This window comes from Dermatophagoides pteronyssinus, unplaced genomic scaffold (assembly GCF_027571235.1).
Source record: "Dermatophagoides pteronyssinus isolate colony J.1.1.1.1 unplaced genomic scaffold, Derpt_VIB-CSIC_2022.12 sq0010, whole genome shotgun sequence".
Lineage (NCBI taxonomy): Eukaryota > Metazoa > Arthropoda > Arachnida > Sarcoptiformes > Pyroglyphidae > Dermatophagoides > Dermatophagoides pteronyssinus.
Window position 1 is genome coordinate 1099090 of NW_027461534.1, and position 16818 is coordinate 1115907.

Sequence of the window (16818 nt, forward strand, 5' to 3'; positions counted from 1 at the left end):
GAAAATAAAAATATTTGATACTTTCAATGTGTGGATATGGACAATTCAAATTCCAGATCGTAAACACTTGGCCTATTTCTTTTCTTTTCTTTCTATGTGTGTCGTTTTACACATCCAAACAACTTATTATTATTATTGAAAGCCAACATTATTATCATTGGAATAAAATCGATTTTTTTTTCTTGGTTACTTCAATATCTTTCATTTTCTTTGGACTATTTTGGAAAGAAGAAGAAAAAGAAAAAAAAATCATCATCGATTTCACTTCAATTCACATATACGATAAGATTCATGAATAAATAGAATGAAAATTTAATAATAAACGTTTGTGTTTGTGTGGGTGGTTGTGGGTGTCAAAAAGAAAAGAAAAATTCTACGAAAACATATACTGAATGATGACTTTCAAAGCTGATATATTTTCTAAAATTTTATCGTCATATAAACTTGAATTTATATAGAATCGATTCTTTCACTTTTTTTTCATTCCATCTAATAACAAAACGTTCACCTTTTTTTCCCCATTTATATAATAAAGTCTCCTATAGGTTTATCGATTATATTATCTTTATTTCTTTTATTTCTTGTTGAATTTGAATATAAACACAACAACAAACTTTTACTGTCATTTAGCAAAAATTAATGTGAAAAAAATAAACGATTCTCTTTATTACTTGAAATATTTTATCATTATTATTATTACAATAATAAAAATTTTTATTCTATAGAATAAAATTATCTTGAATCATATCCATTTACATATCGAAGTAATCATCATTATTATCATCTAAATCATTCAAATATTCAAATTTATGAACAAAAAAAAGGAAAATTATATTGCTTTGAAACATTTGCAACTATATTTCTTTTTGTTTATTTGTTTGTTCCAAATATTCTGTTTTTTGTTGTAAAAATTTTTTTTCCAACGATTTTATTTAAGTAATAATAGTCATTAATCATCAAAACCTTCAAATTTATCATCAAATAATTTATGAATTCTATTCGATGAATTGTTTGTTGTTGTTGAAAATAATGATGATGATGGCAGATTTTCATCATCAAAATTATTGAAAAAATCATCATCATCGTCCTTTTCTTCGAAACCAATATCATGATCAGAATCCAATAATAATGTTGAATCCAAATATGATGGTTGAACATCCATTAATATTGTTTGATTTTGTTCATTTTTCATTGATTTCATAGAAACCATTTCATGGAAAAGAAATTTTTGAATAGAATCAATATCATTTCGATACCATTGTTCCATAATCTGAACTTTTTCCAATGAAAAATTTAACATTTGTTTTATCGGATCAAATATTTTCGTATGATTAGCTATTATTAGTTGTTCCAATGATTGTAATTCTGTACGTATCGTATAGGTTTCGATCAATTCCTAATCATCCGAATAATAGAAAATTTTTTTTTCAATGAAAAAAAAAGACAAAACAAAAATCTAATTTAGATGTCTTAAGAAATAAAAATAATAAAGGCAAAAAACAAAGACAAAATTTCCGGAATCAGATAATATTAAAAAAATCATGATCATTTATCATTTATGAGAATGATAAATAAAAACAAAACAAAAAACTTTTGTAATTGTTTTTCCAGATGAAAATATATTTTATACCTGAAAAAATTCATAAAGTTGACTCAATGTATGAAATTTCATTGAAATAAAATTGAAAAAATTCTGTTGAGATATGATTTCACGTAATACTTGTTGTCGACCAATACGAGATTGTTTGGCCAATTCAATCAACATCATTCGTGAATCATTGTCATTCACATTCGACTTGAAGGCAAAAGAAATCACTTGGTTAATTTGTTCCAATCGATTGGTCGAACCTAATGCAATTGATAATAAATGTCTTGCTTCAGGCCATTCATCATATCCATTGTACAGCTTATTACATTCGTTGGTGCGTGTGTGTTTATGACAGGAATTTGTGATAATGATATAGATAAAAAAATGAAAATTTTTTAAATTTTAATGAGATTTTATGTTTAAAGAATATGGTGCTGGTAGTATATAAATTATTGGACCAACTAGCATTATCAACATCATTATTTTTATGATTACCTTGAATAATTCTTCAAAATGTAATGAATTTTTTGCTATGGTTATATTATTGTCATTGAATGAATTGAATGAACGAAATACACATTCAAGTAATTCTATTGGTAAATTGGATTCATTATTATTCATATAATTTTGAAATTGATTGTGGGCTTCATGGAAAAAATTTTCATAATGAAATTGTCCCATTGCACATAAAAGCTTTGCACGTAATTGATTTTGTGCAAATTGTTGAATTTTCATTCGATATCCTATTGGTCGATAGTTAGCTGATGAATACCAATTGATTTGTTGATACATTCGTTTCAATAATCGTTGTGCATAAAGTTCAAAATTCGATTGTATCGATTGTCTATCATGATCGGATTCGATATTCGAAATGATTAAATGTAAATCTGTCAACATTGTTATAATAATCGACCAAATATTTGGATTATCTTCATTTTCAAATGATTGTAATAGTTTTAATCCAGTTACGGTTGATGTATAACCTGCACGTATCATAGCAAAAGTATCATCAACCAAATTCAAACGATCTAATGGTGGAAGAAGTTTTTCTTCAATTGAAACAATAAATCGATTTAACATTTCATCGGAATAATGTACACGATAAAAATTACTGAATGATGGATTAAGTTTAATCCATTCACCAGGCCAAATGGCCTGTATACGTAATTCTACTTTTTCATCATTGATTATAGCATGATTTGATGGCATAAATGGATTGAATGATTTAACAATACTAATCGGTATAGGCCATAATGTGGATTTTTTATTCGAAATATTTATTGTTGAATTTCGTAGCTCAAAAAAACGTTCCTGATGAATACGTAATATCCTTGAGTTACCTTGTTGTTGTTCGTCAACATGCAAAACAGGAAAACCAGCCATTTCAGTCCAATTGGAAAATATTTGAACAATTTGTTTTTGAAATTGTCGAAAACGATGATATTTTTGTTTATCTTTCCCATCGATTTCATCGATAACAGTGATAAAACATTCTTGTAAATTTTTCAAGTTTCCTGTTTTCGTCCAATATTTATTGATAAATTTTTGTAACGCCAAACGAAATATATCTCGATCTAGATTCTGTTTCAACATTCGCAATAGGAATGTTGATTTACGATAAATATTTACATCTTGTGGATACATCATCGATACATTGATTGGATGTCGTATACTTTCCTTAATTGATTTTATATTAATACGCGATGAATCCAAACGTAATGCTAAACTCATTTCATCCGCTGTATATTGTTGCCATGAACGCCAATGTGGAAACACATCATCCATTGCTTGTTTTTCCATAAATTGATTGAGACTTTCAAATAGCCAAAATTCTGACCAATCATCAAACGTAACCATATTGCCCAACCATTGATGTGATAGTGAATGAGCAAGCAATGATACGACTGTTTGAAGATCACGCTCACTGGCTATGGTCACATTAGAAATTGACAGATCCTGACGAGTAAAATACATTAAGCCCAATTTTTCCATCGATGTTTTTAATCGATAATTTGATTCTAAAATAACTAAATCTAATTTCTCTAATGGATATAAATGGCCATAATAATATTGAAAATATTCCAAAATATATTCAGTAGATTCAATAGCGAATTGCCATTGATTCGAATCATTTGAATTCATTGTAATCAATTGAATACGTACTTTAGTACGATTTTTTTCACTTGAAATAATTTCAAATCTTTTTGCCATCATTATAGTCATCTGAAATGTAGATATCATCGGTGTTTGATTGAAATGAATTTCATCCAAATAATGTGAATATGATTTTCGACGATCAATTTGCATATTCGATATGGCCATCTGATTTTTTGGTATTATTAAATATAGATCATATTGTGCTTTATAATGTGGTTCATCCCAACATGGAAATAGTTGACGTGCATCAATTGTTCCAAAATCGATCCATGAAATCTGTTGATATTCTGCATATGATGTATGAAGAATTTGTTTACGAATTAAATCGGTTATATTGGCCAAATAATTTATCGTTATATTAGCACTACCACGATGAAGATATTTGGGAAAATGTAGAACAACAATTTCGTTTGCTGGACAATAATAAATTCTATTTGCATCGACTAAGATTCGAAGAAATTTGCCAAAATTTTTTTAATTCATTATCAATTGATTAATTAAAACTTACTTCGAATTGAACCGGTACTAAATGTAGCTTTTAAAATTTTCAAACCAAAACTATTCATTTCGATTATATTGGTTTTATTATTGATACGTATCTGAATGTTTAAATGACCGAATAATTTTTTCTGATCAAAATCAAAACGTAACCGCATTTGATAACGTTTCGGTGTGACAATTTCATTCAGATAATAATAATATTTCAACATACGATGATGATGATGATGATGATGATAAAAATTCACAGTTTGATTGAATAATTTTTTTATTATACTACAATGATTCAATGTTTTGATCAATGGTATCGAAATAGCCGTACTGTTATCATTATGGAAAATTCTTTGTGAATGTCGTCGTTGTCGTTGTCGTCCATTATTTTTTCTGAATAGATTTTTTCGTATGAGTGTAATTCCAAGAATTTGATCATCATCATCATGATGATGTAATATTGAGTTATTATCATTTAATAAAGAATTACAATCATTATTATTACTGCAGCCGTAATGTTGATGATGATGATGAATTTGATTATTGACATCATTACTTTCGTTCAAATCATTTGAAATTGTTGTTGATGTAACAATATTGATTGTCGTCATTTGAAAATATTTTGATCGAAATAAATGTCTAGCCGTTGTATGATGATGACAATCATAGATATTATTTATTGATAATAATAAAATAATAATAATGTTTGTCAACAAACAATGACAATATTGATATTTTGATTTGATCATCATTCTCATAACCGGAATAAATATGAATGTGTAATGTTGTTGTTGTTGTTGTTGTTTTTTCATCCGTCGAGACAATTTCAATCTAATCAAGAATAATATAAATAAATATATTCATTTCAAAATGCCAAATAAAATAACAAACATCAACAACAACAACAACAAAAATACATGAATCTTTTTTTTGCCGAATCAAATCAAATGCATAGATTATAAAACTATCATCGATTAACAAGAATTTCAACGTGAACAAAGTAAAAAAGAATAACCTTCAATTCAATGTTGTTGGTTTCGTTGCATACTAATCTGACAAGTTTTTTTCCACTTTCTTTTTTTTTGTTCATTATAAATTATCGATGATTTAATCGATGAATTTTTTTAGAATTTCCAAAAAAAGGGTTAGATGTATTATGTGTATAAATCATGGGTCAGTGTACTGAGGTGAAAAGGTTTTTTGTTTGTTTGTCGGTGTTTTTATATGCGAATCGAAAAGAAAAATCGTGATTCATTGAGAGGTTCGCTAATGATTGAATATAATTTTTTTTCAAAATATATTAAAAATCGAATCATGAAATCGATTTTCATTCATTGATTTTGTTTGGTTGAATCACACAATTCAATTGTGCAATTTCTTTGTACATAATCTAATTTTCGTTTTTTTGATGATGTAAGCAAAGTTTTTTCATTTTTAGATTTGAAACACTAGAAAATTCTGGACAACAACGACGACTAAGTAAGAAAAGTTTGGCAAAAAGAATTCGTTTTTAAATTGATTTTTTTTACCCCTTGTTTTGTCGAATAAATTAACAATTTTTTTTTCACCAATCATCGTTGTTATTATTTGCCGAACCCAAAAAAAAACAACTAATCAAACTGAAAAGTTTCAATTATCGATAATACAATCATGTTGAATTGTAATGAATTTTATTTCATTTTGATTGTTTGACATTGACAATTCTTTTTGTTATATAACAAACATCTTTGAATCATTTTTATTTTTGGATTGTTTGTCCAAACTTTCGTTGAATCATTGAATTTTGGAAAAGTTTTCCAAAAAGAAAAGTTTATCGTAAATTTATGTTTTGTTTTCTTATGTAACCAGTTTCAACCATAACATCAAGTTGATAAAAATCTATAGATAGCTATTCATAATTTCTTATATTTAATTTTGAAAAGAAAATTTTACAGAAAAGTGATTATATTGGAAAGTTTCCGGAACGGTTTTTGTTGTTAAATATCATTCACTATTTTTGGGTATATCCTGTTCAACAATGATGTATATTTCTCTAATGATGACAATGAAAACATCTTTTTTTTTTTGTGCAACTGCAAATCGTTATTTTGTTTATTTATTTTTTGTTCAAAATGAAAATTTCACAAACTTTTTCTGTTTTGTTGTTGTTGTTTATCTAGCATTTTTTCCTTTGAATTATGATTATAACAAAACAAACGTTGCGTCAATCAATAATATTGAATAAATGAAATAAATAGCATAATAGAATGGAATTGGAAAAAGTTTGTCACACACACCCACACACACGCCAGTTGGATGTTGAACAAATTGAAAAAAAAAGTATAGCGATAAGAAAAAAAAAGTAAATGTTCATCATCATCATGATCCGTGTTTTATATCATGAATGTTGCGAGTAAAAAAAACGAGTGAATCCAATAGTTGAATGGATCCATTCATCATTGATTTTTCTTGCATTTTATACAGTTTTTTTTTATTTTTTTCATTCTCATTTCATTAATGTAATCTAGTTTTTTTTTGTTCATTATTCATAATGATGTTATCAAGTTTGCTAATTGATTTTCTTTATAATATTATTCCTATCTTCTTCTTCTTTTCTTTTTAATTCTCTCTGAAGACTGAAATTTTATTTTTCCTGTTTGTTATTCGTGCATAATATTTTATATTGATTTTTTCCCGTTCCTTCTTTTTTGTTTTGTTTTGTTTCGTACATTTTAATTGAATTTTATTTATTCATTCATTTTCCGTTGGTGCATTTTTTCCAGTGATGCTCAGCATGTTTGGAATTGAAATTTCAATGTTTTTTTTCCTATTATTAATTCATCAATATCGATCTATTATTAATTTATTTCAAAGTACAAAATACTTGAATTATCATTGGTCATTATTATTCTTAATTATAATGAAACAAACCAAAATCGATTTGGATAGAGAAAAAAAACTGACCGAATTAGTTTTTTCTTGAGAATATTTGGGAATTCAACAGAACTCATCAAACGAAAAAAAAATCCAAAAACCAAATGGAAATTTGCATAAATAAAGATGTGTCATTGGTTTTCTTCCCATAATTTTTCAATTTTCATCCTTTTTATATTTGTATAAATGGACAAATTTTGAAAGGAATTGATGTTTAACATTTGGTTTTTTTTTGTTGTACTGATTCGATTCTCATTAAACAGAATTTGATGGAATAAATAATTTTAATTAAAATGGGAGTGTTTAATATTTGTTTTACCAAACAAAAAAAAATTCAATTTCGTTTGAAAATTATTAATTTGAATGATTTTCTTTTTCACCAAGCAAAAAAAATGGTAAGGTAATCATTTTTTTCCGGAATCATCATCATATGTTGGGTTTTTTGTTTCCAGAGAAAATGAAACATTTGACGGAATTAATATTTTAACTGCAAAATTATTATTATTATTATGGTTTTTTTTTCTACAAACAACAACGACGACGACGTTGACGTTGGCAGCTAACATCCAATTCCATTAAGAATATTAACAAATTTTTTTTCCTTCTTTTTTTTCTTCAAACATTCTTGATTCATTTCAACAGAATTTCCAATGTAATAACCTATGTATAAAACAAACATGTATATGAGGTTTTTATATATATAATTTGTAAAATTATAGTTCACCCACATATACACAATCAATTTACCTGCTTTTAGTTGATGATTGTAGTTTTTTTCACTGGTATACAATGTTGGATTTTGTTTTTTTTTGTACACCGAAGCCAGTTGTTATTTTGGGTGGTTGAGTAAAATGAATTCTATCTTTTTTTTCCAATTTCGATTCTTGAAAAAAAAGACTATAAAAATATCGTCAACGTATTTTTTTATGGATAGCTTAAAGGTTGAAACGTTTTTTTTAAAAAAAAAACAACCACAAGCATGTGGATATCTAAATGGTTTTCTATATGTGTTTTTTTCATCCTTATTTGAAAATAGAAATTATTTTATCAAATTCATATAACCAACAATTATGAAATGAGCATTCACTCAAACGAAATTATTTTTAATATTATCATAAGGCAATAAACGTAAATGCCTATGTTTGTGTGTGTGTTAAACAAATATCAAAAAAAGAAAAAGAAGAAAATCGAAGAAAAATGAACGCAAACATTTATCTAAGCTGGGTTTACTTAAGATGTGCGTGTGTTTAAGTAACCAAGTCAATGTACAGTAGATTTTTTTGGTTGGTGTCGATGTGTAGATAGAATTATTATATATTTTTTTTGGTTCATCAATTTCGACCCAATTTCTGGTTAGTTAGATTTATGATCCAAATAATAATAATAAGCAGTAGCAAATAAAAATAAAAGTAATGTTAATATTTGAATGTAATTATATAGATAGAAAATTTTTCCATTTATTCTTTTTTCACATTTCATTTGAGTGCATCGTTTTTGGTTCGATAATACAATAAATGAATGGGATCTTAATTGAATATATTTATCTTTTCTACGTTTGATTAAAGAACAAAAAAAAATCATTAAGATGATTGCAAAAAATAACAAAATAATGAAAAATTCTTCGATACACTATTTCAAACGCATACGCAAACACATTATACAAAGAAATGTTTAAACATTCTTTTTTCTTCTTTGTACCTTTAGAAATCAAACTATTGAATTCATTATACAAATTGATTAACGCAAATATTTTTGGTTGTTGTTGTTGTTATTGAATTGCAATAAAATCATGTTCAATCAACCGTTATTTCAATGACAGGTTGATTTTGTTTTAGAAAGAACATGAACAATAGGTAAAAATAGATTCTGGATGAAGAAAAAAAAATTCTGATATTGATTTTGTTCAATAATTGAAAATCATTGATTCATTCTCCCTATTTTGTTTCAAAAATAAAGTAAGCAAAACAAAAACATCAATATCTTAATGTTTACATGATGGAAATTGATATTGTCTGAAATTGAATGAAGAAAAAATAATATTTTTTCTTTTTCCTTTTCGATTAAATATTCTTGACAACATTTTCGGAAAACATTTTCTTGAAACGATAAAATCGAAATATCGTGAATTTCGTCATCCATGAAAAAAAACCTGAACCAAACATATTAAATTAAAAAAAGTTTTGCTAACTTCGAAGCGACGACAACAACAACAAAAAACTTACCTATATCTACATTATTATCTGATTTCAAGATTTAATAATCGGATTATAATCGTTTTGATTGCGAAAAAAAGAATGAAAACAATTATATAATTCTTGAATGTTTTAAAAGTTTTATGAATTTTATTTTTTGGATAACCTTGATATTATAACATGTTTATTATTTGAAAGAATTTTACATTGTTTTTTAACAAAACAGAATATTTTCTTTTTTCTTTATTCTCTTGAATGATAAGCAAATTTATTGTTTGTTAAAAATCAATTGATTGAATATATTGAATGAAAATCAAACTAAACAAAGACAAAAATCTGCAATTGAAATTTTTCCAAATAATCATGTAAGAAGACCTCCTTTCATTTTTACATGTGTTTGAAATTCAATTCTCTATCCTTTTCCTTCCTCTCAAAAAAATACATTCAACGTTGAAATTAGCTTGTCATTTTGATAAAAGTATTCCAAAGGAAAAAAAAATATTAAAATTCAATTTTCATCTTGTAGGCGTTATATGAACATCGAAATTTGATAAACAAGAGAATTTGAAAAAAACCAAACATGTACAGCATGTCGTTTTTTTTCATTCGGTGGATAATTCATATCACATACAGACATACACACACTTGAGTGGTTATTCAAGTATGTCATCCATAAACATCAACAACAACCCAAAAACAGCAGAAGAAAAAAAAATTATTGAATTACACATTGTCGTCTAGCCTAAAGAATATTTTTTTTTTTGCAAGGAACAAACTTGAAAACAAAAAAAAAATCAGCCACAAAAAAAAAAGATAAAAAATGTCAACAACAACTAACCAACCATTGACCAAATGATAATATGATGATTATAATCCATTTATATACACACATTAAAATAAACATGGTTTTAATTTCAACGATCAAAATTATTATTGATAACTAGATCAACAAAAAATCTAATGCAAACAATTTTTATCGAAATTGTATTTTGGTTCAATGTTGTTTTTATATATATGATGTGATGATGCTTATGAATAACTTGAGAATTTTGTTTTTTTTATACATATTAGTCTTTGGGTTTTAGACGATAATATAAATATCATATTATAAACACACACACACACACACACACACACACACACGCGAATACAGAATATATAATCCAGGAAGCAAAAAAAAAAATTTTTGTTTGCACTACATAAAATGTACCAAAATCATTATTGATAATGAAGAAAAAACAAGCAACAGAATATTCTATATAGAGATTACAATGAATACATTTAATGATTTTATATAGATGAAAAATTCTATTGACTGTTTGTTACTTACTAATCTGTATTTGAAACCTGTACCAGGAAAATCAATGAAGAATTAAAATCTAATCCTTTTTCCTTTAATTTACAGCTCCTGATAAAATGGAGCAAATATTTTATTTTTAATAAAAAAAAGGTTAAGTTTTTGTTAACTTTAAAAGCGGATATTCTTTACACGATTTTTTTTGGCTGAAAAAAAATTCTTTGTATACTTGATTCAACATTATGTCTACGCGTCATACACATGTCAAAATGAGATCGTTCTTTTTTCAATAGAAAAAAAAATAATTCCAAATGTAAACTGTTTCGGGAACACCTGGGCCAACACTTCTAAAAAATGTGTTTTGGGATCTTCTTAGTTTTCTTTTTTATTTCTTATTTTCCATTTATTTATTTTTTCATTTTAATTTCGTTGTCATCTGATTCAAGGTAATGTGATGTGAGAAGAGAAAAAGAAAATGGCAAACTTTAATATATTAACATGGACGTTGTTATTAGACAAAAAGAACAAAACAAATAAAATGTGCTGAATGCATTTTATTCTTCTCTTTCCTTTTGCTTGCCATTCATTTCATTTCATTTCATTTTTTTTCGCTAATATTTTGGATTCGAAATGATAATAATTTTTATTTTACTTTTACTTTTACTTTTACTTTTACTTTTCACTTTCAATGTTTCCTAACATTAACTAAATTAAATGAAAAAAAAATTGTGTTTTTTTTTCAATTATCATTACGTAAGTTAAGTATTAGTGTGTGTGTGTGTGTGTGCGTATGCTGAAACAAATGTAAAGAAAATTTGATATAAGATGTGAAATACATGACACACACACACAAAAGTCTAGTTCATATGACAGTAAATAATAATGAAAATAATGAATATGGACAATAGGTTGTTGCTGTTGTTGTATTTGTCGACCGGGAAAAAAATAAATTTCCAGGAATTTTTCATCATCTTTTTTGTTTGGTTTCTTAATAATTACATCCAAAGACTTTTTGATTTCTGTTTCTAACCAAAATACTTATTACTTATATCAACGGTAAAAATTTATTCATTCGAATATTCTATACAAAATCAACAACAGACTTAATGTTTTGAAATTGACACCCACGAACGTCAATATGTATACCAGACATCGATGGTTTTTTTTTAGCAAAGAAAAGTCATTATAATTTTCAATTTTTTCTCTTTCCTTGTTAATAATGATAAAATACATATCATATTATGCTGAACAAACAAACATTGTATTAGAATTTTTCTTTATTCTTTTCTTTTTCTTTCTCTTTTTTGTCTTATCTGAAATTCTATATTCAAAAAAACAAACTTACCAGGTATGTGTGTGTGTGTGTTTATGTTGATCATTTTGGTTTTGGTTTCTTTGTTCTTGTTTTTTGTAAATTCATATTTTCATCTTGTCTGAAACACAAACATCGTCAACAACAACAAAAACAAAGATATGTTCAAGGTTTTCCGGTTTCAACAAACTTTGTCATTAATTTTGTTTTCCAACAACAACAACAAGCATGCAGGCAAACAAACAAACAAAAACAAAAAACAAAACATCAGTAAACCGGAACCGAAAAGATTTTTTTTTTCGTTGTTTTTGCTATCTATTTACTGTTCATATCATAAAGATGATCAAGTCATAACATTATTTGATCTTTTCAAAAAAAAAAAAAAAAAAAAAAAAAATAGCAAAAATGGCAAATGAAAACTTGTAATTTCATTTCAATTTTTTTCCAATCTTTATAATGGATTCTCTCTCTCTCCCTCTGTCTTTCACTCGCTGTCGAATTCACTAAAAATTTGTAGGAAAAACATCAATTTATTTTGTCCATAATCATCATCATCATCATCATCATCATTTTTGATAGTTATTCCATTAGTTTGCCACTTTTTCTTCAAAAAAATTTTTTTTTTGCTTGTATTTTTCATACACCCACATTATCATTATTATTATTATTATTCCACTATAATCGAAACTAAACGGAATAAAACCAATTTTTTTTGTTTTGTTTTTGGGCAGTGAAGACCACATTTTTGTTTATTAAATGCCAAACAATATATACATGCATGATTATCACACAGAATACACATGAAAATTCAAAAATACAATGACATTGAAACGATAATAATCATGTCCAAAAAAGTGAATGAATGAATCGTTACCATCATCAAAACTGTTATATAATGATGATGATGATGATGATGATGATGATGATGATGAAAAGCGGCGTCGAAGAACGTTAGAGATGAGAGAAAGAAATGTTCAGTGTTTTTTTCTCTCTCTCTCCCCCTCTTCATGATCATCATTGTTCGAAGGAATTTGGAGCAACAAAAACAGAATCAAACAAAAAAAAACAAAACTGAATTGGTTCACAAGTCTTTTTTGTTGTTGTTGTTGATTGTTAATGTCTGTTTTTGGATGGAAAAAAAAGGAATTCTCAACGGACAACTATGAGAGAAAAAAAATCATTATTATTGGATACTCGATTTTTTTTATTCATTTTTTTCAGATCATCATTATTCTCTTTTGCTGACTTGCATTCTATTTTTTTTTGTCTTCTTATTTTGTCTAAAACTAAGTAATCTTTATCATAATCATTTTTACATTCAGGTCTATCCATATAATGATGATGATGATGAGCTAAAGTGTGAAAATGAACAGAATCTTAATCTTTCAAAAACTTTTATTGTTTCTATATTATCATCATAAAAAAAGAAAAGAAAAATAAGAAATTCATAGGAAAGAAGAATGAAAACAAAACAAAATTAGTATCCAGTGATCATTATTTGATGATTGTTAATGTTGTTGTTGTTGTTGTCATCAACCATAATGTTGTCAAACATCAAATGAAGAAAATGAAATTCAATACAGATGTATACAGTGAGATAGAGAGAGAATGAAAACACAAAACGATTCGGGAAAACTTTTCACTTTTCATCATCGTCATCATCATCATATGGATTTTTGTTCCATAAATTATTTTTTACAAAATAAAAAAAAACAACCGACAAATTCAATTCTTGTCTTTTTTCATTTCTCTTCGTTCATTTTTTTTCGGTTGACAATTATAAAATAATTCAAATGAAAAAAAAGATGAAGAATTTTTTTCAAATATGAAAAATTTTCATTTCTAGATTTTAGATTTTCCTTTTTTAAAAGGATTAAAAATATTCTAGTATTCTGCATTTAAATTTTTATATTTTCATATTCTGTCTTTGTGCAGCATTATTAATACGTATGCTATAAATTTTAAACATGGATCTTTGTTGACAAAACGAAACAGACTCATAGATTCAGACAAGAATATTTATGATTATACATTCATTATCCAAAAATCAAGACATTAAATATAAGATTTTGTTTTTGTAACATGTAAATTTTTATTCAAGAATTCCTTGTAGATGAATGGTTTTTTACATTGAAAACATTCATTTAATCAAGTAAAATACTGTACCGCTGTATTTTTTGAAAAAAGCTATGGATTTTTTTATCTTTAATTTTTTAAATTTCTCATTCATTTTGCATTAGTAATTTTTTTGGTTATCTCTTTTTTTACGAATATTTTATGTTGATGATGATAATAATAATAATGACTCTATTTTCATCTAAGTATTATTTGCCATTAGGCTTAACAATGATGAAATAATATCAACAGAAAATAAACATGTCCAAGGGATAGCGGCGAAATAAATAATTCATATGTTGAAAATATTTTCGTTGAAACTTTGGAGAAAAAATAGGTGAAATTTCCAACTGTTTTTTTTTTGTTTTGTTTTATTTTATTTTCTGCAATCGAAAAGCAAAGAACCATAAACATTAAAACAGCAATTTTTTCTGTGTTTTTCTTTTTGTGACTTTTGTTTTTTTTGTCCAATTGTTTCAGATGAAAATTGATGATTTCATCTTGTTTATCTATTGTATCACCACCTGTTTGTTTGTTTGAATAAACAGAATTAATCGAAAAATATACATGATGATTTTGAGCAAAAGAGCAATTGTAGAGAATATAATAGAAAAAAAACAAGAGAAAACAATTCGAAATTTAACTTCATTAATATAAATTAATCTGATTTTGGAACATAAACATGTATTATTTTTTATTTTTTTTTTGTTGAATGTTATTTACATTGTTATAGCTCACATTACACTACTATAAATTGGAATGAAAATTTTGATTTAGATATATTAAATTTTGTTTGCTTGTTTGTGAATTTTTATTTTTAGTTATTTTTAGAAAAGATTTATTTTTGATCAAATCAATTATTTTGAATTTCGAACCGTATTCTATTCATTGTGTTTTTTCTGAATACTATTCGTGCAAAAGTTAAGTAAAAGAAAGAAAACAAAAACAAGATATGACATCAATGATTGGCGATATTTTACGTGGGGGAAATGATATTATTCGTATGTTTGTTCTTGATTTAATACCGGTGATTATCAGAAACAAATCAATAGCAAAAAAGATTCAAGATGTATTGCAAACAGAATGGAATGCATTTATAACATTTATATTCATGTTACCATTGCAGATTATCTATTTTCTTTGGTTTTTATCTGGTGGACCATTAATGACTTTTTCATTTTTAACAAGATATTTTACCTATATGCAAGTTGCTATAAATATTTTTGTTATGGCATTTTTACGTACATTACTTTCGATTACATTGTTGGATGATAGTAATCCGATTAGTAATATTAAAAAAATTATATCAAATACGGAAACTTCTTTGAGTAAATCGTTGAGTAAATCAAAGCAAATTTCCACTTCATTATCATCGGATACGGAAAATTCAACTATTCCGATCATTTTGAAAAAAGAAACTTCAAAAACGAAAAAAATTTAATTGATTTGAACATTTTGGAAACAAATTAATTTTTTCTGCAGTAAAAAAACAAAGTTATAAATTAAATTAATTTTTGTTTCCCACATAATTTGTTTACAATTGATTTTGTTTTACAAATTGAATTTTTTTTTATATTCGAAATTTTAAAATATGCATTTCGATTGGACAATAAATCCATAGATAAGAAACACAACAATTTCACTCGAAGCCCAGAAAATAAAGGATACATTCTCGAAAAAAATGTATGCTAAACATTTTCAACCGAAAATCAATGCATCATCAATAATATGCCAAGGAATTTGGCTTCTCTCATGTTTGATGAAACTTTTCTCTTCAACTTACGATTCTCGAATTCAGAATGTAAAATGCGAACACCGACACCCGCCCATACATTTTAAGAGAATTTATTTCAGTAACGAAAAAACCTGAAACTAAAATTCAATGCATGATGATTGTGATGATGTTATTGGTGACAACTTATACATTGTTCAATCATCAACAGTATCGATTAAATAATGTTAAGGATGTAAATGAAAAGTGATAAGTTTTTTTTTCACTGATTTGAAATTCGATTCACATTTGATGAATCTTTTGAATTTTTTTACATCTATTTTTCATTTCTCCGTACATTATTCAAGAGGAAAAATTCTTGCCATAGTCAAAAAAAAATGAATTTTCGATTCAAAATGCTAAAAAAATGACAAGGTAATCAAACGTAAAAAATTTATTATTTGATATTTTTTGAGAAATAAATTTCAAAAAACCATTTTTTTGAAAAGCAGAAAAACATTCTGTCAACAACAACAACGGCAACAACAAAAACAAACGGAAAAAACATGACAAATATAAAGATTGATACATTTATTTTCAATTCAATTGATAACCAACCAAAAAATAACGTTATCAAAAAAAATATTAGTTGGTTTCAATGCTTTTTTTGTAATGAAAATCATTTCTATTTCCAACAAGAAACTTCACTATATATTCTACCTGATGTTTATGTTTGATTTGTACTTATGTTTCAAAGAATTCTTATATGTTTTATTTTCACTTTGACAAAATAAGTATAGAATACTTTTTTTTATGAATACATCAATGTGATAGAATTATTATTTGATTCAGAAACTAAAAGTCAACGGCAATAATAAAAACAACAACAACAAAACATTACGGTTGACAGTAATAACAAAATACAGAAAGCTTTGAACACCCACACACACACACAAAAGTAGTTATTACGTAAGAAAAGAAAAGATCCATAAATTTTCATTTGACACAGCAAAAAAAAAAAACAAAAAAACATTCTTTACGTAT

At 25.9% G+C, this 16818-nt stretch overlaps 2 protein-coding genes across 2 annotated transcripts; one reads left to right on the top strand and one right to left on the bottom strand.

Annotated features, from left to right (window-relative positions):
• Window positions 1-642: 642 nt before the first annotated feature.
• LOC113792572 (puromycin-sensitive aminopeptidase-like) lies at window positions 643-5078 on the bottom strand. The gene is made up of 4 exons (XM_027342479.2): window positions 4254-5078; window positions 2084-4188; window positions 1631-1906; window positions 643-1396 (listed from the first exon to the last, which is right to left on the bottom strand). Exons 1-4 carry the CDS (start codon window positions 5044-5046, stop codon window positions 950-952), a joined length of 3621 nt encoding a protein of 1206 aa, XP_027198280.2. The 5' UTR covers window positions 5047-5078; the 3' UTR covers window positions 643-949.
• A 9757-nt stretch (window positions 5079-14835) lies between these two features.
• Window positions 14836-15592, top strand: LOC142645383 (uncharacterized). The gene has a single exon (XM_075821473.1). The coding sequence runs from the start codon at window positions 15016-15018 to the stop codon at window positions 15502-15504; it is 489 nt and encodes a 162-aa protein (XP_075677588.1). The 5' UTR covers window positions 14836-15015; the 3' UTR covers window positions 15505-15592.
• The last annotated feature ends 1226 nt before the right edge of the window (window positions 15593-16818 follow it).